The sequence below is a fragment of the Sander lucioperca genome, chromosome 3 (assembly GCF_008315115.2).
Source record: "Sander lucioperca isolate FBNREF2018 chromosome 3, SLUC_FBN_1.2, whole genome shotgun sequence".
Lineage (NCBI taxonomy): Eukaryota > Metazoa > Chordata > Actinopteri > Perciformes > Percidae > Sander > Sander lucioperca.
Genome location: NC_050175.1, coordinates 25,588,848 through 25,609,441, shown reverse-complemented (window position 1 = coordinate 25,609,441; position 20,594 = coordinate 25,588,848). Strand labels below are relative to the sequence as shown.

The window sequence follows — 20,594 nt, the reverse complement described above, 5'->3', positions numbered from 1 at the left end:
TATCTGTTATGTATGTATTTATCTCTAAACTATTGTCTCATTCTTCTGTATTATTACTCTACCTGTGCAAAATCCTATGTCCAGTTAATTCAGTTTGAATCCATGCAAACTTTGTCTAGCACTTTGCTGTACAGTACACACAAGTAGTAATCCTTTCATCAATTGTGCCACCGTTTTTACTGTGCATCTGTCTTTTTTTTTCTTTTTCTTTTCAAGCACTGGTGTATTCAAGTGTCCTGGAACCTCCTCCCTATTTTCCTTGTCTCAGCCGACCCATCCATACTAGCATACTGGCATTTGTTGCCATCTGACCTTTAAATTTAGTTATTAATATCTCTTTGTGTTAATGGTCGTGTCATACATTAAATGTACACACAACACCTGCAGCCTGCAATTTAGATGAACAGATGTTCATCAAAATTACAGAACACAAAACAAACAAGATCAACAATGGTTGGCAGACAGCCCAAAAGTTTAGCACTAGAAACAGACTACACTGGCAATGATTGGATGATATTGATAATTTGACATACTTCATAATAGTAAATCAGACCCTTGATTAAATTTAAACATCTAGCCATTCATCTACTCAATTTCATTGCACATTAAAGTGAAAGGTAAATTACAGGAGCAACACTAAAATGGTAAAAAGTCATTTGAAGGCACCTGGCAATAGATATCAAGTGTATACTAATGTTTATGGTTCACAGATGTCCAGATTGTATTACACATTACTATCTATTTTAACTATATAAATACAGCAAAATGATATATTGTTGAATCTGATAACATCCAGAGGTAGTAGCAACATGTGCCTGAACTGTAGTTTTATCTCTTTTATTGTATGCAGCCACCTTGTGTTTGTTGTCTAGGTGTAAGTTCTCAATATACTGTATGTATTTTACTAGTCATATGGAGTGATAACAAAAGCTTGGTCTTGTTTGATAATAAGCAACTGTCAAAGATTCGTCAGATTTATGCAAATACAATGTTTCACTAGTATCCACGAATAATTATTTTATGGAATAAAAGCAAATTGTACAATATTTAGTCATAAATAACATAACATAAGGATCATCCTCAGTTCCTACTTTCTCTCAGTGTTTTAGCTTCTTCTACAAGAGTGACAGATCTGCAGCAGTAGAGAGAAACACTAATAATTTACAGACTTGCAAGGGCTAATATTCAGTCACAAAGAAACAAAAGCAAAAACTGAAGCAAAGCATTCTGTGAGAACATGTCAACCCTCATACATATCCCCAGAAGAAATCGTTGAGAGTCCATTATTTGAAGCAGATGAAACAACTGGGCCCTCGGTGAGGCAGTCGCCACCTTCTTTCTTACATTTAAGTCCAAACAAACAGAAGAGTTTCATCAGCATCAGGTCCACAATCTCATCCTCTTCTGATGGCTGCAAGAACAGTGAGTAATACAGTATGCATAACTCAAGGAGTATCAAGTTATCAATAATGGTAAGCTCTCACTTCTTCTACAACATGTGTACAATAAGACATTTCAGACAGCATGGGTGAGTTACCTTGTGATGGATCTGCTCTTGACTGAATGCCACCAGAATGACAGAGATGAAGAGGTTCAGCACCACAAAGGTCATGAACACAATGCAGGAGCCGATGAGGAAAGCTCCAAGCAATGGATTGTAATTCAGAACCTGAGGAATCAAGAGGAAGACACACTGAAGAAGAGCCAGCTGTCATAATCTGCTGTGGTACAGTTATAATAGTCTCATACTAACCTCTTCATAGTTAAAAATGCCAAGCTGTAGGCTGACCATGGTCTGTGCAGCATCCAGCAGAGTCCGATAGGAGTACAGCTTCCACCCATACATCAGGTTAGACTGAAAAGTAGAAAGTTGTGTTATTAATATAATCCCTAATTAATAGGGAGAAATGCAGTGACTCGAGCCGCATGTTGATGTTGAAGTGTGGGAAACTGCTCACAGCGATGGAGTAGGCCAGAAACATGATGGTCATGACCACCAGGAAGCCTGAGATATCAGTCCAGGCTCGCTGCAGTGTGGCTGTGATCATGTGCAGCTTTGGGTTCAGTCTCAGCAGGTGCCACAGTTTGACTGTAGCCAGCAGCACCAGGAAGGCAATCAGATACCCCAGCACCGCATCAGCCTTGGCTGTTTCATGGAAACTGGCGTATCTGGAGACAGAGCATGAGAGTACAGAGCCTTGTTTTGACAATCTATTAAAAAAATGTTTTAAATGGATTATGGAAATAATAGTTGACCCAGTAATGCTTTCCTGTTTATTGAGTTGAAATGTAATTCAAATAACAGATATTCTGTGTTCGTATTCATTTCCAAAGGTTAAAATTAGGTATTTTCTCAGAGCATTTGTCAGATAACGCTAATTATAGTGTCTAATTTGGTCTGAGCAAAAAGATCAGCTTTCGGGGCGTCCTCTAGCTCACCCAGTAGAGCGTGCGCCCCATGTAGGCTGAGTCTTTTGCAGCGGCCTAGGTTCGAATCCGACCTGTGGCCCTTTGCTGTGTGTCATCCCCTCTCTCTCTCTCTCTCCCACCTTTCCTGTCTATCCACTATCTAATTAAGGGAAAAGCCCCAAAAAATAATCTTAAAAAAAAAAAAAAGATCAGCTTTCACTAGCTCAAATATTTCTCTCATACATATTCTGTATCAACCAAATTTTACAGGTTTAATGTCAGTGAATGCTTACTATTTATCAGAACACTTATTGCATACTGGTGAAACAGTGAAAAAGGTAACTCCTGTACTGCAGAGAGGATGCGCTGGAATACAAGATGGACGTACAGTCAGAAAACATACAGTAAATAAGCAAAGTGCACAATAAATGAGCAAAACCTGCCGTTCATACCAATGTTAAGATAAAACCCTTTATTATATACTTGTATGGGTCTTGTTATTCTTGTTGCTTACTGGTCTTTGTTGTTTTGGTAGTACTCTATGTCCCGCTTTCCCAGTAAAGTCCTCTTGATGAAGACAGACAGCGCGCTCCAGCTGAGGATGATAATCGCCATCTCGAGCAGGTTCCACTTACTCTTGAAATAAGCCCATCTCTGCTGCTTAATCAGCTTTCCCTGTCAGGAGAGAAGTTTGTGTGAGAAATTGTTATCACTAGTGATGTTAGTAGATTTGAGGTGTAATAAATTCATACCTGGACAAACATGTAATAGATGATGAAGAGGAAGTAGATGGCTTCAGAGGCCATAACAAAGATGTGGAGGCCACCGGTCGACTGGTAAAGACGTACACCCTGCAGCTCACTGCGGAACTGGAAAGCTCCTGGAGGAAACACAAAGTATTCTTATAACAGTTAATGTTCTGTGCAGCTCCAACACAGTAGCTGCACATGGTTTACTTACCTATGGCTGTGGTCTCTAGCATGAGTGTGACAATGCAAAAGAGGTTGACGTTGGCATTGTACACAGTGAACTCAACAAAGACCGCTTGGGTGTACACATCAAACCAGGTGTTGTCATAAAGGTACTGAAGGGATCTACAAAGAGAACAACATGGTTAAATGATATGATTTGTAAATATTATACCTTAAAACACAATTCACTCCTGATGTCAAGAAACAGCTAGTTCTGATGCAGAGGCCAACTGCGTGGCATGCTTTTGTGCTGCATAACTGTCATTGCGGCACTAATTTAAGACTTGAGTTTAAAGCAAATAAAAATATGTTTACTAAATCTAAACATGTATTAATTAGTATTAATTTATATTGTTTACCATACAAATGTGAATTTAGTTTTTGGATGAATGTACAATAAATTATGCCGTCACCTGTCATCATGTGTAAGGTTGCAACTAACAATTATTTTCGTTATCTAATTGTTTTGTATAAAAGCATCAGAAACTTCCTTACACTTAAGGAGCTGGAACCTATAAATGTTTGACATTCATTTTCTGTCAATCAAATAATTGATTAGTAGACTAATTCTTTCATGTTTCATCATCTGTCATCATCTATTGAGATAATGTCAATGGGCTCTTAATATATTACATTGCCTACCTTCTAGAATTTTGTAAATCTGGCCCTAGATCCACCGCAAACCCTCCTCCTCTGTAGAGCATCACGCTTCCCCAGATAGGGAAGGCCCTCAGTTTACCCTGGGACTGGTACATCCATGGACTGTGAAGATTCAGCGAGGCGTTATCACCCACAGAGCGGCTCCAGCCTGGACTGTAGGAGCCCATGTCCTCCAACTCCCACGAGTACGGAGCGTGACAGTCCCGCTCAGACTGCTGCATGGAGGGAGCCACAACGCACGAGTTTTGATGCACCCTCAGCTGGCGAAGACGAGCGTTACCCACCAGCTTGGAGTTTCCATCTGTGATGAATCCTGTGACAGATTATGAGGACAAGAACAAACACATTTAAAGGAAATATCAGTCAAAAGTGGTCATTATTTTCTGTGAAACCCCTTTTTGCAGATAAAACAGTCCATATTATTTGTCAGTCAGTCCAAATAAATTGTAGCTTTGGTCACAACTAACTCCATACTTTGAACCACACTAGGCCTTTTTACACAATGTTAATGACAGGCAATGTTTGAACAGATTTTATACTTCACTACATAAATATACTGTTGATATAATGTAGTATAGCAGTAAGGAACAAAAGCACAAGTAGTTTGATTTGAGGCATTTCAAAGTGATGGAAGTAAAAAACTACATTAAAAGCAAAAAGAACCATCAGGGGATATTAGTAAATCTTCATATGTAATCCAACATTTAAATGTGAAATACTCGGAAATCCTTTAATATATTATCATCATCACAACTCTCAATATTTCATTGTCAGATCAAATGTGTAGTTATTTTGGATCATCAATTGAATGAATTGGATTTCAATTATATTTTAGTTCTTATTTACTTGCATTTAAAAAATGATCTTTACAATACAAGGACCAGGATCAGGCAACCAAAGCCAAAATGAACAAAAAACTGATATTAGCTACATATTTATTTACCATGACAACTGAATAATTTGCATGTGTTTTCCATTTTGTTAATAGCAGACAACAACACTTTTGCACATGTTAAAGGTGATTCACGCTTTAATGCAAAAGCAGTCGTTGTTGACCTTTAGGACATGGAGTTTTATTTCTTGAAAAGCACAACTTGTACCACTGACTGTCCACCAACATTCTGTGGTCCCTTTTTCAATGTTGAAATGTTTGTTAATAAAGTCACAACATACTGACCTGGGTGCTCTCCAAACAGGTTGCTCAGCAGAGTTGTGTTCGCCCAGTTGAGCACATCCTGAATACTCATACTGTCTGAGATCCCTTTGCTGAAGCTCTGTCGAATGTGTTGGGTCAGAAAGTAAGCGTTGGGATCTCTCTGACCATACGCCACCAGCAGCAACATCCACATAAATCCCATGTAGGCTTCATTACAAAACAAATATCTCAAATCAGCATATCAAACCGTATCACATCGCTTCCTATGTTATACCAAAGTGGTTCTCCTACCAAGAATCTCCCTTATGAGGGCGAAGACCTTCTGTTCTTTAATCATGTTGTTCCTTATCCTCTCGATGTCAGTGGGAGGTGGAGGCTGATAGAAACTACATGTGCTGTCTCTTCTTGCTGCGCGCACCGCATCAGGATCATCTGAGAAAGGGATATTTTACTACATACCTTTTGTTTTTTCCACACAAAACACTACAACAAAAATGGAAAAATGAAGAAAAAAAAGGTACCTGTGTTTCTCAGACTCTCATCTATCTGAGGCTCTCCATACTCCTCCTGGTCAACATTCTTCAGAACAAGAGCGAAGAAAGCAGCAAAACCAAGAACCTGTGACGGAAGATTTATTAGACTTCAATACCAGAGGACCTCATGACGCTCAATGTATTATAAATACAGTATGTATGTTCTGAAGTACTGGGAGGTACATCTGTGGAGGACCCAGAAAGCCTTGCAAATGTTTATAAAGCAATTCAATATATCTGATAATAAAAACTAGAATTATAAAAAATATATATACTTAAAAAAATAACAAAAATATGTTTACAGCTGACTCAAAATAAAATTGTAATCATTTATTTATATATCATTTTAAATGTCATCTTAAGACATACTTTCATCACAAAGCTTATCCTCATTTTATTGTCTTTTGCCAAAGATTTGCAAACATGTTGTGGGATGTGACAAGAGTTGTCGATTGTATGCATGAACTTAGAGTTTTGCCATAAATAAATCCCGTCTTTAGAATCACGTCAAATTTCAAACAAAGAATCACCCATTTAAAGCTGGCATGTCTTTAGTGTAATGTTTTGAGTTAGTACATAAAAAATATTTCTATCAGTACAGGAACATTTTATTAAACACAAAAAAAGACTGGCCATTGGTTGGAAACGTCCCAACGCTCACTTAATTAATGACTTTCTAAACATTTGCAATGCTATCCATGTTATCTCTGTATGAGCACTCGCCTTCAGAGGTTGAGTAATAAAGAGACTCTCGAAGAAGGAGACCACCATGGAGATAAGCCAGCCTATAGAGCGGTCTTTCCCATAAGTCAGCCCATACATCATGGTGAAGTATCCTGACACACCGCTGGTTGCGATCACCAGTATCCAGCCAACAAACACAAACCACCACGGCAGCCCTCCTTGACAGCACTTCTTGGTGGAGTCTCCGATGATGCTCTCTTCTGGACTGGGGCTGCGGTCCAGCTGGTCACCTTCCAGGCTGGACGAGGGAAGGTGGAACTCCAGAAGACCCTTCATTCCCTGAACTTGCTGCATGGCTCGGTTGTAGCTATCTGGGTTTGGAAAACGAGAAGGTTCCAACAAACCCAGCTCCTTCTCAACATGACGCAGCTGCTTGTAGAGGTATTGACTGTTGTTGTTGCTCTTCTTCTGAAATTCATCTGAAGTCTTCTCGGGGCTCGTCCACACACTGTTTTCTGTCCACGCAAAAAATCTGTATTACTCGGTCAGGATGCCAAATGCATTATGCCCATATTTCTCATTCGGGGAAATTTCTTTTTTATAATAGAAAATAAACACAATTGTTACAATTTCAGAGCAATTACATTTTCCATTAAACATAATTTATTTTTCCTTCAGCAGAACTTTCTTCGAGGTTGTTGCATTAATTATTTTGTCTTTCAGTATGTAAATGAGACCACAGGTACTGTAGGCCATAATCAATCTAAAAACTAAGGTATGGCCTAGTTTAGACCATTGGCAATATCACAGATTACATCACTATCATCAGATTACTCTATCACAAGTATCTGACTATCAGGAGAGTTTGCTTGACAACTTTATAGTTTGTATGTAAAATAAAAGATACAGTTTGTCCTAAACCTTTATCTAATCTTTCAATTGATATTGAAGAAAATAATTATCCTTGATCATTTTTTATATCTGCGTATCATCGATAAAATGCATGAAGCCAGTGCCATGAGGAAAACACTGCTGAAAAAAAATACAGCCTGAAGAGACAGAAAGAAGATAAAACACGGTATATATCTTTAGATATTAATAGATTCTCTATTTGTATGAATCTTAATCATGTAAATTGCCATTATATTAATTCATTGCCTTATTTTTTTTTTTCTTCATAAGTCTGGTCCTCCAAATGGACCAGCCAATAAAGATGTAAAACACATGATATCAAGAGCATTGTAAAGCTTATGATGCTGTTTACCTTGTAGATTAACTGCACGTAAACTGAGAATCATCGAGCGATCCCTCTTGGAGGCGTCAGTGTAGAAGTCTCCAGCCGCACGGTTCTGCTGTCTAATGATGTCCTCCACCAGAGACAGCAGAGTGTTGATGTCCGCCTGCTGCCCAGGCCGGAGCTCCAAGTGAGGCAGTGGACTCTTCATGGCCTTTGAGAGTGACTGAGCAATTCTCTTTATGTCCTAATGGAGAAACCATGTTAAACACTTTAGACATGTATAACAGTGGAGTTATTATCACTTTCAAAATCAGTGATATGGATATCTGTTACCTCACCTTGATCACAGTGTCTGGTGTGATATCTTTCAGCTCTTTCTGAGGTGAAGAAGTCTGTGAGGGAAAAACTCGACCAGTCTTTCCTTGTTTAGACATGTCCGTTTTGGCCCCCCTCTCTCGGGGACGAGTGTTTCTGAAGATACTCACGATAAGGAGATTGATGGGAAACATGATGATTGAACTTTGAAGGCCAATCATAACTTGTTGCCAGGTGAACTCGATGTGACCTGCAAAGTATTTCAGCGCATTAAGTGTTTAGAGTGAAGTTTAAATGGATGTGAAGTTACTCTTTTAGTCAGACCTTATTTGTATTATTTTGGATACTCATCTATCCATAAACCCTCAGCACTCTTGTCCCAGTTATAGTCTGTAGTATGTAAAAGTTCAATGTAAAAACCCGTTACAAATACCTTTTCTTGTTTGCATGATATTACAGAAAGCATGCCACTGTTCTCTCTCTGCTGTAATGCTCTTTGCTCTTTATTTTTTATTTATATATTTATTTATTCTTTATTTTTAACTTAATACATACTGTGTACATATACATATACTTATATTGTTTATACCTATACTTATATTGTTTAATATTCCATCTAGAGAATGTGTCACGTGCACCAACAACACCAAAACAAATTCCTTGTATGTGTTAAAAAACGTACTTGGCAATAAAACCCTTTCTGATTCTGATTCTGATTCAGGCTAGTGCTGAAAATTAGGGATAATCACATATTTTCTATCTGTGTATGGAAGGAATTAGAGTTGGATTTGAACAAATCTGAAAGTATTCTATTGTATAGTAAAATCATCCGAATTTTACATCTTAATGACGTAATGTAGAGTCTTCAAAGCTTTGAAGCTTTATGTTTGTTACCTACCCAGGTCCATTGTCTGCTCAGAGGGGTCAGTGGGGATGCCCCAAAACATGATGCTGGTCAACATGGTGCACAGCAGCAGGGAAAAACAGCAGGACACTCGCTGCACACGTGTGAACGTGCTGCAGGGAGGCCGACTAATGACAGAGAACCAGATGTGGCCGTCCCGGAAATCCTTGGCTGTCTTCATGAAGAACAGGTTACTGGAAAGAAGTATCGGGGGGAAAAAAAAACAAAATTTAGATTTAGGAGAAATGATAAATTACAGATTCCTTGTTAATGTACCAGATCCATGGCCGGTCTTACCTAAACCTTTTCAAATCCATCTCTGTGGCTACTGGGAAGACCTTGTCCAGAGAGCACTCTCCCACATCTACAGCCAGCCAGGAGTTACACAGGAAGTGCCATTTCTGACCACTTTCTAGATCCTGCACCATTACTTTATTGACGTACCTGCATGTAACATCAATAGTTATCTTGTGTGCTTATAGCAACAGTACAAACTACCTTCATGATTTAATCGTCTTTGGTGTCACATCACCATGTCCTGCCCTCTAACCCGTACCATGCAGGGTGTGCTCCCGAGTTGTCGTGCCACAGCCTGATGCTCTGCAGATCTCCAAGCGAAAAGTGTGTGGTCAGCAGGAACATGTCCATCCCGCCCCTCTCAAACACTGGCTTCTCAGGGTCCGTCAGGTGGTGGGGCTCACTTTCTCCCTCCGTGCCCAGCAGGGTTATTGTCACCTAAAACCAAAAAAGGTCAATCAAGATGCCCAGAGTTGTAGGCATCATAAATGTTGTCCAACAGAAGCAGCAGACAGGTTTTGTTTCTGTGAGTCTCCTCTGAGCTTTAACAGGCATTACTGACCTGAGAGGATGTGGATGCACCATGCCGATGCCCTGTGCTGATGTTCAGCATATAATGATACTCAGCCAAGCGGTCATTATCCTCAAGCACTGTTATCTTGACCTACAAGTGAATGCAAAGACACATTTTTTAATTAGTAAATTCAATGACATAAAATGAATGCTATACAACTTAATGTCAAATATAAGATATAAGATACATGAAGCAATGAAAGTCATTTAAATCATAGACTGCTTAAATATTTTAGTATTTTGATGTGAGTGCATTTTGTAGTAGGTCAGAGCAGGTATTTAATACAAGTACTGGTACTTTACATGAGTATTTGAACATGAACAGGGATGCTGCAGTTTACACAGTACAGTGACATCTGAAATGCAGAGTTTTTAATGGGGTATTCTGCTGTGGTACTGATACTTTAAGGATTTCATATAATATGTGTGAGCAGCAACGTCTGAATTAGACTTCCCAATTGGTCTGGCATTTCAAATCATCAATATAAAGTGGTGCAAGTCTTTACTGAGAATTACCTTGGCTGAGTCCTGGATGTCTTTCCTGCGTGCCCACACAACCACCAGGAGATAAGCAGCAAAGATGGCCCCCACAAAACACACCACCACGGGATTGTTAGTAAACGTAGCAAAAAGTTCTGCAGTGCGTGACACATCCACCAAGTTTGGCATGACAAAGAAAGAGCTGCCAAAGAAAGTTAAGTGGTTACAGAGGCACTGGGTGACCAGAGGTGTGGTGAGCGGACCAACCTGTAAAAAAAAGAAAAAGAAAAACAGCCAGTCAAACTTGACAGCTCACTTTTCAAGGATGTATTGATGCAACCACTGTGGATGTGTGTTGTTTTTTACTGACCCTGCAGCCATCTTCACTCCAAGAAGACTCTGTTTCATTCCAGTATTTGCACTGGGCAGCGATGGAAATGACAGTGACAGTGGCATTGATGGATTTGACGCCTGGCTCAACAATGGGCTTCATGACAAGGTAGTGCTCTCCAACTTCTCCTGTTCTGTCTTTGGGACTCAGCACCCAGGTGTATTTTTCCTCTGTGTTGACATATTTGTATACAAAAACACGAACATGGAGGCTTACATGTATGTATCTAGCATACTCTCTTATCATGATGTCAGTGAATATACTTTAAATCAAGTCAATTTCAGACATATTATGTGTTATGCAAAAAGGAAATGTGGTAGTTTTAATTTTACCTTCTTTGGCATTCTCTAGAGGGATCTGAGTCTTGGCTACATAATTGTCATCATTTGGATAATCTTTACATCCCAGGAATAGCATGAAAGAGATGTTTTCAGACGGCTCCATTTTCAGAACCAGTGTTACATCCGGCGAGGGAACGTCAATTATTAATGTGCTAAAATTGGACAGGTCCAGGACTGTGCTGTTCTCCTGCCCTACATCATGCCTCGGTAGGAGGATCTGAAAACCCAGAAGACACATTAGTCTGAACAAGCTACCAATTTTTTCAAAGTAAAGTAACTAAAAGGGCCTTTTAAAACAAAGATTACCTCAATCTCGTCAGGTAAGTTCTCTACAGTAATGACAGTGCCGTTCACTCTGGTGAGAGAGACAGATCCTACAGTTCCTGTGATGTTTTCCTCCTTCCAAGAATACGGGTTCTTCTCAAAACTCATCATCTAGAAAGGGGGTAGACATACACTGATATACTGTATGTATATATATATATATATATATATATATATATATATATATATATATATATATATGCACAAAACATATTGTGCAAAACTGTGACTCAGATTACTTTAAAGAAAGCAGACCAAACCTGATTTGATATGTCCATTATCTACACTTTTTTACAGACAATAGTCTTTTTCTGTTGGGTCCATAGTTGTTGTGATATCAGATATTAATAATGTTTTGAGTTACAATCCTTCTCTCCTACTTATTTTATTTAGCTTTCTCAAAAGTACATGTATTAACCCCAGAGAGTGCAAACATTTAAGGTTAGAAGGCAGAAATGTAACTGATCCAAATAAGAACATTATTTATGAGGAATAAACTAGTTTTTTTAACTGGTCCAGGCATTATGGATGTTCAACAATAAGGAAATGCATACCTTATACTGTCCACATCAATGCAGACCTCTACAACTACAAAGGGCCATAAACATAATATGATGACAAACTTCGACTGTATAAGCATCTGCACACGACACACACTTACTCTGACATCCACTGGATCCTCTGGAGAGACAATATGAGCCGGCAGTGAGGGGAAGGAAAATCTGGAGGAGCTGTTTTTCTGGACATTTATATCCTGCATTTGCATCTTTTCTGGAGACACTCTGCAGGAATCAGAATCAGAATTATCTTAGTCATTTCAGAAAACCCTAGTTTATTCTTAAGTACGTGCTCTAGCCCCTGTCAGTCATCTCTTACCTGTTGACATACACACTGATCTGACCAGAATCAATGATGGCAGGGTCTCCATCCAGCTTTTTATTATTCAGCAAAGCACTTTGAACATTGCTTATTCCAGTAAGAAGAAAATCTGAGACTTTTTCCTGAGGAAAACATATTGTTACGTATATAATGTATACTTATACGTTGTTTGGTATCTGGAAAAACAGATATTTAGCAATACCAGTGATAGCTTTTTTTCTTACATTTGATGAAGCATTCAAAATATTACTGGCTGCTTCAACTATTGGTGTAGCTGCTTGCACGACTTCTCCGTCATCTCCGTCATCCTGATTAACACTGATAGTGTTGAGGGAGGAGCTGAGGTCTACCAACAATGAACCCGCTTCTTCCTGGAGTGGAAATGCAGCAACAGATGATCTGTGTCCAACTTTCAAAAGAGCTGATGAACAGGTATTACATTATACATGTATACAAGACATGTTATCAATGAACTGATTTTTCTAAAAAATTTAATTTGCTTCTCAGTTCACTCAGGTTAGGAAAGGCAGTTAAAAGAAATTCAAATAACTTTTAAATAACCTGATCTGCATGTTGCTACAGATTTTACAGAGTGCAATGAACTGTCCTGCATCATGAACAGGAAACAGAGAGTCCATTCTCAAAAATTGTTGTACAACATTTTTATTTTCCTTCTTCATTTGTTGTTCTGTAACATTAATTCAGACTTAACCCTACACTTACAATGGTTGAAAACAAAGGGCTGTCTGTACCGCATTTTCTTAACTTTTTAAATGTAACTTGCAATTTTTTGATACTGCTGTACTGATCTACTGTACTGTACTTGAGCAGCCAGACTGAGCTCGTCAGGGCGCTGGGTGAGTCCGGCCACAGCTCTGGCCGTCACTTGCACTTCCTGAGTTGTGTTGCTGGGTGAGTCCAGCAGAATTGTGGTCATTTTGGTCAGCATTTGCTTTCTGAGCTGAAAAAGGCGGAAGTGCTGATTAACATCACGGGGTCCTCCCCTCGGCCACAGATGTAAACCTCACAAATATCACAGCAATATATTACTGAAATTTAAACACTGCCGGCATTCTGTTACCTTTGTCCTTGCATCCTTCTGATCTTGGCTGTCTTCGGTATTCAGCATATCAGAAACTGAAGTAAACATTTGTCCGAGTGTCTCACCAGAGAGAAGACCCTGCTGCTCTAACTGACTCACAGTATCCTCCACTGCAGATTGGAGAGCCTCCACAGTTGTACTGGAGCTGCTTTTTCGTACCTTGAGGAACACAAACACAGTCACTCTGAATTATTCAAAAAATGTTTACATGGAGAACCTGTTTCTGTAATCCTCTTTCTTGACACTGAAGATCTGTGTGTACTGTGTATATCTGTATGTTGCTATCTGTATATCTATATGTTTCTGTGTACCGGCTGTGAAAACAAATCTCTCTCAATTTAAATCTCTGTATACTTGACGATGACAAACCTGAGTGGAGACAGTTGTGGTGTCTTTCTCATAGTCATTTTTCACAGTCACTACAACAGACAAACTGTAATTGTTGTTCTTGTCACCGAGAGGCAGGAAGACCGATTTCACCTCATTTGCGTTACTGCAGCGCAGATGTTTGCCTTAAAGACAAAAGAGAACATTTTGTAAAATTGTTAATAAATGCAATGAATTCTTAATTATCTATCTGCATACAGGTTGCAGAATGGCCAAAGCATTGACATAAATAACAGGCACTCATTTCTAGGGCAAAGCGCATTCTTTTAAGGGTCAGCCATCATCATAAAACTCATCTTAAATTAGTTTTTTATGTGCAACAATTTTAAAAGGGCTCAAATATCCCCTCCAGACAGGTTTTATGACATAAAAAATGCTCTGCTGCTTTGAATAATATTTTGTGTTTGATATGGTTTGACAGCAAAAGAGCTCAATTAGCTAGTTAAAAAAAAAATCCTAAAATTACTTCTACCCCTTGCGTTGCACTAGTTATCCATTCTCAACATTTATGCAGTGCACTGGAAGTTTTCAAGTTTCCACATCACACTTGTGTAAGTTTCATACTGGACCTTTTGGCTTCTAAACTAGTTTTTTAGATAAGCACAGAGAACTTTCCCCCTTCAGCAGATAAATGTGAAAACAGACTTCTAGTGTCAAACTCTGCACGATGAAGGTCAAACACCCAAGTGAAGTAACGATAAGCAAAACACAATCTCGTTCTCACCAACCAAATTCAAAACTTTTCTTGCTCTGGGATACTTTTGTAACATGCATAAAATAACTAATTTACACAAATTTTGTTCTGCCTTTTCCTCACTTCCTACCAACAGATTCATACTCCTCCTCCTTCCTTCTCTTTCTGTCTTTAAAGTCCGCCTCGTAACAGAGCTTTTATTTATTAGTTTAAAAGTGAATTAAATCAATAGGTAACAGTGCACATTCTCACCTGTGTCTGTTTTGAAGCAATACAAACAACCTGTAGAGCAGAAAGAGCTTGCTTTGCAGGTGATGTCAAAAGCATCGAGAACTGTTCCTGACGGTGGAGAGACGCTACATGAGGGGGGTCTGGGCTCTGCAGGAGCATCAGTTGCAGCTGGTTCAGTTGGCTCAGCACCTGGTATTGGTAAAGTGTACTTGGCAAAACCTGGTTCACTCTTTCCTGTAAAAAAAGAAAAACAGCCAAAATTTCGAAAATCTTTATTTCAGTTTAAGTGAAAAAAAGAAAGAGAGTAAAATATAGTTTTGAATAAAGCACTGGGTTTCACAGGGCCCAAACCTCTATTCATACTACTATATCTAAAAATCTGCACTGCTGAAAAGAACATTATGACTGACTATGGAATGAAAACCCACCATAAGCAATCACACTGATGTTGTGCAATGTGTCCCTTGAAACTTTCAGATGTTGGCTATGTACAACATATTCAATGTTGCCATCCTGCCTCTCAATAGGTGGCCTTCTTCCTGCTTTGGAGTAACATTTTTCGAGGTCATCCTGGGAAAAGATCATCAGTTAATAATTGACACATAAATCTCTGACATCACAGTTTAAAATCAATTTAAGTGCTGTTCCAGACTTACCGTCAAAGGTTTGAGGTCCTCAATATACCAAACAACATCTGGGCAAGTTGTCACGCAGCTCAGTCTGAGCTTTACATGGTTATTGACATTAATCGAAGCACAATCATTACAACTGCAAGAATTAAAGTAAATATATAGCTGTAATTTTCAGTAGGCATGTTTATAAAATCTGCAAACAACCTGCAGAATAATTATTTTTTAGGATATTTGAGCATTTATTTTAAATTACCCCCTTTTACCTGATGGTGACATCTGTGAATTCTTTTGGAGCAACAGTGATGCACTTTGAAGCAAAAGCCAGATCAACCCATTCCCTAAACCAGGTTCTTCTCCTCACAGTTAAAGTGTAATTGAAAATATCAAAGGGATTTGGAAGGCAATCTTTTTCAATAACATGAGTTTCATCCTTTGTTTTGTTTGTGCATTTGCAGTTTCCTTCTGTACGGAAAGAAGCAGAAGTAGAGCTTTAAAATAGCAGGATACTGTTAGAATCATGTATACAGAGAGATGATTAACCAGGTGTGTCATGTTCGATGTAAAGTTAATATCCTGAATATAACCAAATTCAGGATGAGACTAAAAACAGGACTCATAGTGTGCATGAAAAATGTCTCACTGTCACAAACACTGAGCATTAAAAAGCTTAACTGTTCTTAAAATGTTAATGTTTTGGATTGTCTGTATTCTTTTAATTGTGTTCACGCCCTGTAATCACTTTAATTATGGTTTTAACTGTTAAAACACGTTTAAAATGCTTAGTGGTCAATTCATTGTTGTACTTACCACATCTCCATTCAAATGTGAGTCCTTTGCTGGGCAATGATTCAGTTCCAGTTACGCTCAGTGTGACACTTTGAGTGTAGTCAACCAAAATGTCTGGAGTAGCAGTTATTTTCAAGTTGTCTATACTTACACTACCTGTCTGAAGATGAAAACAAAGACATTGTGCTGTAACAGAAACAAGCGAACACCTAAACATATGCTCAGATCATTATTGTTTGATACCAATCTTTCACATACTGTGTTTCGATGTTTATCCGGTGAAAAGTCATTCTGGCAAGCCCAAAGTATGTTCTCTAAGTCCACATCCACATCAGAGGCAGAGAAGGCATTCACGGCTTGTATATTCACCTTCAACGGTCCTTTACCAAAAGAGTTTGTATTTAGGAGCACTGAGCACATATTATAGAAGTATTAGTATTATACACTATGGGTGATTGTTTTCATTTAATTATTACAGCATGGCTTAAGCCATGTAGTACCTTCAAGTGGACTGGAGAATGTATAAGCTTGTAAGCTGCCATTGAGCACGTGTCTGGTCTCGGAGAGTGTGTCCCTGGCTCCAGTCAGATTGAAGAGCAGCTCCACAGGGGCTCCTTTCTCCAACGAAACACCAATGATGAGATCAGTAGAGTCTGGACACGTGTCTTCTTCTGCTATCACCGAGGCCTGCAGGCCTTCAATGGGCTCCAGCAGACACAGCTCCAGATCAGTGGACACTGCGTGGGCTGTGACCCTGTTAGAGGCAGTTACAGTCAGGTTGTGGCAGCCATGTCCAAGCTTCTCCACCACACTTGCACTCAGTGTAATGTTGTGCGGTGTGATCCCTCTCTCCACTGACGAATTTGCAACCAAATGGCCTTCATGTTGAATTGTGTAGGAAACATTTGTACCTATTTACAGAAAAAAAGGTAATCAAATAATTCTGCATTTTGGTGTGTGTGTTTTTTTAAGCATGTATCACCTAGTGTTGGACCGACTTACCTGCCTCTACCATAACCTGGATTTGAAGAGGCCCACCATGACGCACATTGCATTTAGTGCCATCTGTTGACATATTACTGCTATAGCACTTAATGACATCAAACTCTCTAACGGGCTCCTGAATGGTTATGGCTTTCTGAGCTGTAACATGCCAGTCACTGGTAGTGCACTCCACTCGAACCATGAAAACACCGGGGCGGCTGAATTTGTGCATCACAGTGCTCTCCATCCTGTGAGACAGTTAAAGTCATAGCATAAATACAGTTACATGAATACAGTGAATGAATAAACATATCTATCTATCTATCTATCTATCTATATATATATATATATATATATATATATATATATATATATATATATATATATATATATATATATATATCTGGTTGAATGCAGTCATAGCATAAATACAGTTACATGAATACAGTGAATGAATAAAACATATCTATCTATCTATCTATCTATCTATCTATCTATCTATCTATATATATATATATATATATATATATATATATATATATATACATATCTGGTTGAATGCAAAGTCTTGCTCACTCTTCTGGGCTGTATGGATCAATGGTGTGGCCATCTCCAGCATTCATTGTGCATGTGAGGTTTCCCTGAAAAGGATGAAGGAGCCACTTCACAGTGACGGTGACATTATCAAGGACAGCTGCCAGCTTACTCATCAACAAGTGGAGTCCTGAGAGGAAATCACACTGTTAATTTCAATCATGGAAACATTGCTTCAGATTGTCCAATCTGCTCCATCTAATAATGACCTTCAGTATTATTTTAGAGTCTATGTGTAGTGGAAGTAAAATCTGACCATGTTTGCAGCTGTACTCTACAGACATGTAACTTCCCAGCACAGGACATGGTTCACCAAAAGAGCTCAGATCCACTGGAGCCTGGCAAGCCTGCCGTCCGTGGCAATGAGCTGGAATGACACAAAAATTAAGTAAATGATAATGTGTTGCAGAATGTGTTGCAGATATTTTCAATCTTGCTGATTCAGAAGCCTTGAAAATATTGTTTTAGTAGGTTTAAAAAAGCACGACACTGTTCAATTTTTATCCTATTAAATATAAATAATCTTGCTGGTGTCTTTTAATAGCTCTTTAAAGAGGTCTATTAACAATAAGGGGAAAAAAACAAATATGTTCCCATAGCTTTCACTGTAAATACACACATGTTCCACGAGGTTGCAAGTTAAGTAAATATTTGTGATGTAAATGAGAAGTAATCTGATTTATTATACATATATGTTTGTGTTTCTCTATCATAGCCGCTATTACGTTTGCAGAATATAGCAGGCCGGCTCTCTACATTTTATATTTCATGTTAATGAAAAAATACTTTTATGTAATTCATAATACCTGTTACAGAATCTATCACATCTATCCAGCTGCACTCCTCCTGGGAGGATGTGGGTGAGGATGTAAGTTTGGATCTGCAGTAGTGAATTGTTTTTCGACCATAGAAGCTGTCGTCTATCTCTATAACTTGACCAGAACCGCATTGCAATGTTGCATTTTGGCCATCACATGCGATAGATCTCCCAGAATCTAAGAAGGAAAAAAATATCAAGAATTATTTAAGGGGAGGGAACACAACATAAGTTTAATGCTATTTGGTGATTTTGTTTTAGGAGTACATACCAAATTGGCAAATGAAGTTGAGTTCCTGGCTGCAGTTCTCCGTGGCTTCCCACTGGAAGCCTGAATGTCTCAGGATATGTCCACAGGCTGCTTGGGTTTCTGGCATGTTCACCCAGTTACTATAGCTGACATCTGAGCCATCCAGCCACGCAAGGGAACCTGGGAAAGGACAAAAGAAAATACAGCATTTATTTGATTATGATTATGATTATGATCTGATTATCAAGCAAAATGCTATACACAAATCGCCACAGATGTTAAACCAAGGTCGTTTTGCTTATCTTTTCTTTCCGTTAAGTTAATTTTTACGATGCAATTTAGGGATCATAAAAAAAACAAAGCAATAGATTGAGCTGGTGACAGGGTGAATGAATGATAAAGACTCATTCTTTGTGAAAGGACCAAAAAACACATAAATCAGACCATTTGACAGGAAGCCTTTTGTAAGTTCAAATGAATGAGAAATATCTCTCAATACACCTGCTGCTTGGGGGAGATATCCAAATGTGACAGTTTTCTAACAAATGTCAGTAAACAAACACGTTACAGATCTATGGACATGCAAGCTGCCTAACGAGATAGCAGCTGAGGTCATAATCTTCATTTCTGACATTATTTGATATAATCACAGATACATTTGTTACTCATATATGCAGCAAAGTACCTTAAAATGTACGGATGTACGGAGGGAAATGTACTGTATGTGATTTATGAATAATCTTTAGCAGTTGTGACTCAAATACATGTAAACTCTTGTTTCCCTGCCCACATGTCCACTCACCCTCGGTGGCAGCAGAGTCGAGTGTGAGGTTTGGAGCTGCAGGTGCCAGCCCGAGCCACCAGTCCATCTCTGAGTCCAGGTGCTTCTGGAGGAACTGCTGTGTTTCATCATTCAGGATGAAGGCTAAGTGTCCTCCACCTTGCTCACACCACCCCTGGGCACTGAGGAAGGATCGCTGCAGACCCACAAACTCGTAGCAAGAGCCGTCAAAACCCTCTTGGTTTTCTGGGCAGGATAGAGCCTCTGTATCCTCCTGAGCATAACAAGTGAGGAAGAGAACCATCAATGTCAGTGTGGGGAAAGTGGTGCTTTCCATCTCTGCACCTGCACACTGTTCAGACTCTCTGGTACCATCATGTCTTTAAAGGGTAATGACGTCAGCAATTCTGACACTGGTCCGCACTCCGGATGATTTCTGAGATTAGGATTGCTTCCTTGATGGCTGTCCAGCTTTGTGTTGCACCCATAATTCTTGTGCACAAACAAAAGCTCAGGCCTGTAGTGAAAAGGGACGAAAGCCCACTGTCAACAGTCACTGATTACACCTCTGCCTCCATTAATGTACATGTAAGTCTCCACAGCCTGCAGAGTGAGATAAGCTTCTCATTCAGAACTGTTCCTTCCTACCACGAAAATGTCAATTTGAATTTTAAACGGAGCCTTCAATGTCCCATGGGTCTGTTGTTGTTCAGACTGATATGTATGGTTAAAAACATTCAAATTAAAAGTGGTGGCCTTTATTTTGAAATGGGGTTAACTTTCATAATGTTTTAAAATGTTATTATGATGAATCCCCCAGTATGGAAAGTAAAAAAAATAGACATTTTACATGGCAGACAGAAAAAGGCTGCGTTACTAATAACAATAATGACGGCATTTTATTTAGGTATGCCAGCTCCAACAGTCCCAAACCCAACGTTTAAACAGGAGCAAATGAAAGTGACTTCTTTGGGAGATATAATTCACAGTAACCTTTTTTAGACTTTAGCACCTTTTGTCTCACTATAATACAGTATGTTTATGTCACAGATTTATTGTCACATCACATTCCATACATTATTGTATTTACCTTAATCATTAATATATATATATATATATTCGTATAGCCTATAACTTATTAAGTATAAAATTCATATTTTTAAGCACATTTTTATTGGTGAA

General features: G+C 38.8%; 1 protein-coding gene across 1 annotated transcript; it reads right to left on the bottom strand.

Annotated features, from left to right (window-relative positions):
• Positions 1 to 679: 679 nt before the first annotated feature.
• On the bottom strand, positions 680 to 19,749 carry LOC116067753 (polycystic kidney disease protein 1-like 2). The gene is made up of 41 exons (XM_031324313.2): positions 19,434 to 19,749; positions 18,653 to 18,811; positions 18,371 to 18,559; positions 17,821 to 17,931; positions 17,547 to 17,694; positions 16,989 to 17,218; positions 16,487 to 16,897; positions 16,245 to 16,366; positions 16,008 to 16,146; positions 15,464 to 15,662; positions 15,225 to 15,336; positions 14,997 to 15,138; positions 14,590 to 14,802; positions 13,626 to 13,768; positions 13,236 to 13,415; positions 12,978 to 13,115; positions 12,379 to 12,525; positions 12,152 to 12,276; positions 11,937 to 12,057; positions 11,258 to 11,386; positions 10,943 to 11,168; positions 10,590 to 10,780; positions 10,256 to 10,486; positions 9,729 to 9,830; positions 9,426 to 9,604; positions 9,167 to 9,313; positions 8,864 to 9,063; positions 7,989 to 8,215; positions 7,678 to 7,894; positions 6,453 to 6,928; positions 5,718 to 5,814; positions 5,488 to 5,628; positions 5,218 to 5,403; positions 4,023 to 4,353; positions 3,370 to 3,503; positions 3,162 to 3,289; positions 2,924 to 3,084; positions 1,959 to 2,169; positions 1,754 to 1,855; positions 1,538 to 1,669; positions 680 to 1,411 (listed from the first exon to the last, which is right to left on the bottom strand). Exons 1-41 carry the CDS (start codon positions 19,747 to 19,749, stop codon positions 1,241 to 1,243), a joined length of 7,464 nt encoding a protein of 2,487 aa, XP_031180173.2. The 3' UTR covers positions 680 to 1,240.
• Positions 19,750 to 20,594: the final 845 nt, after the last annotated feature.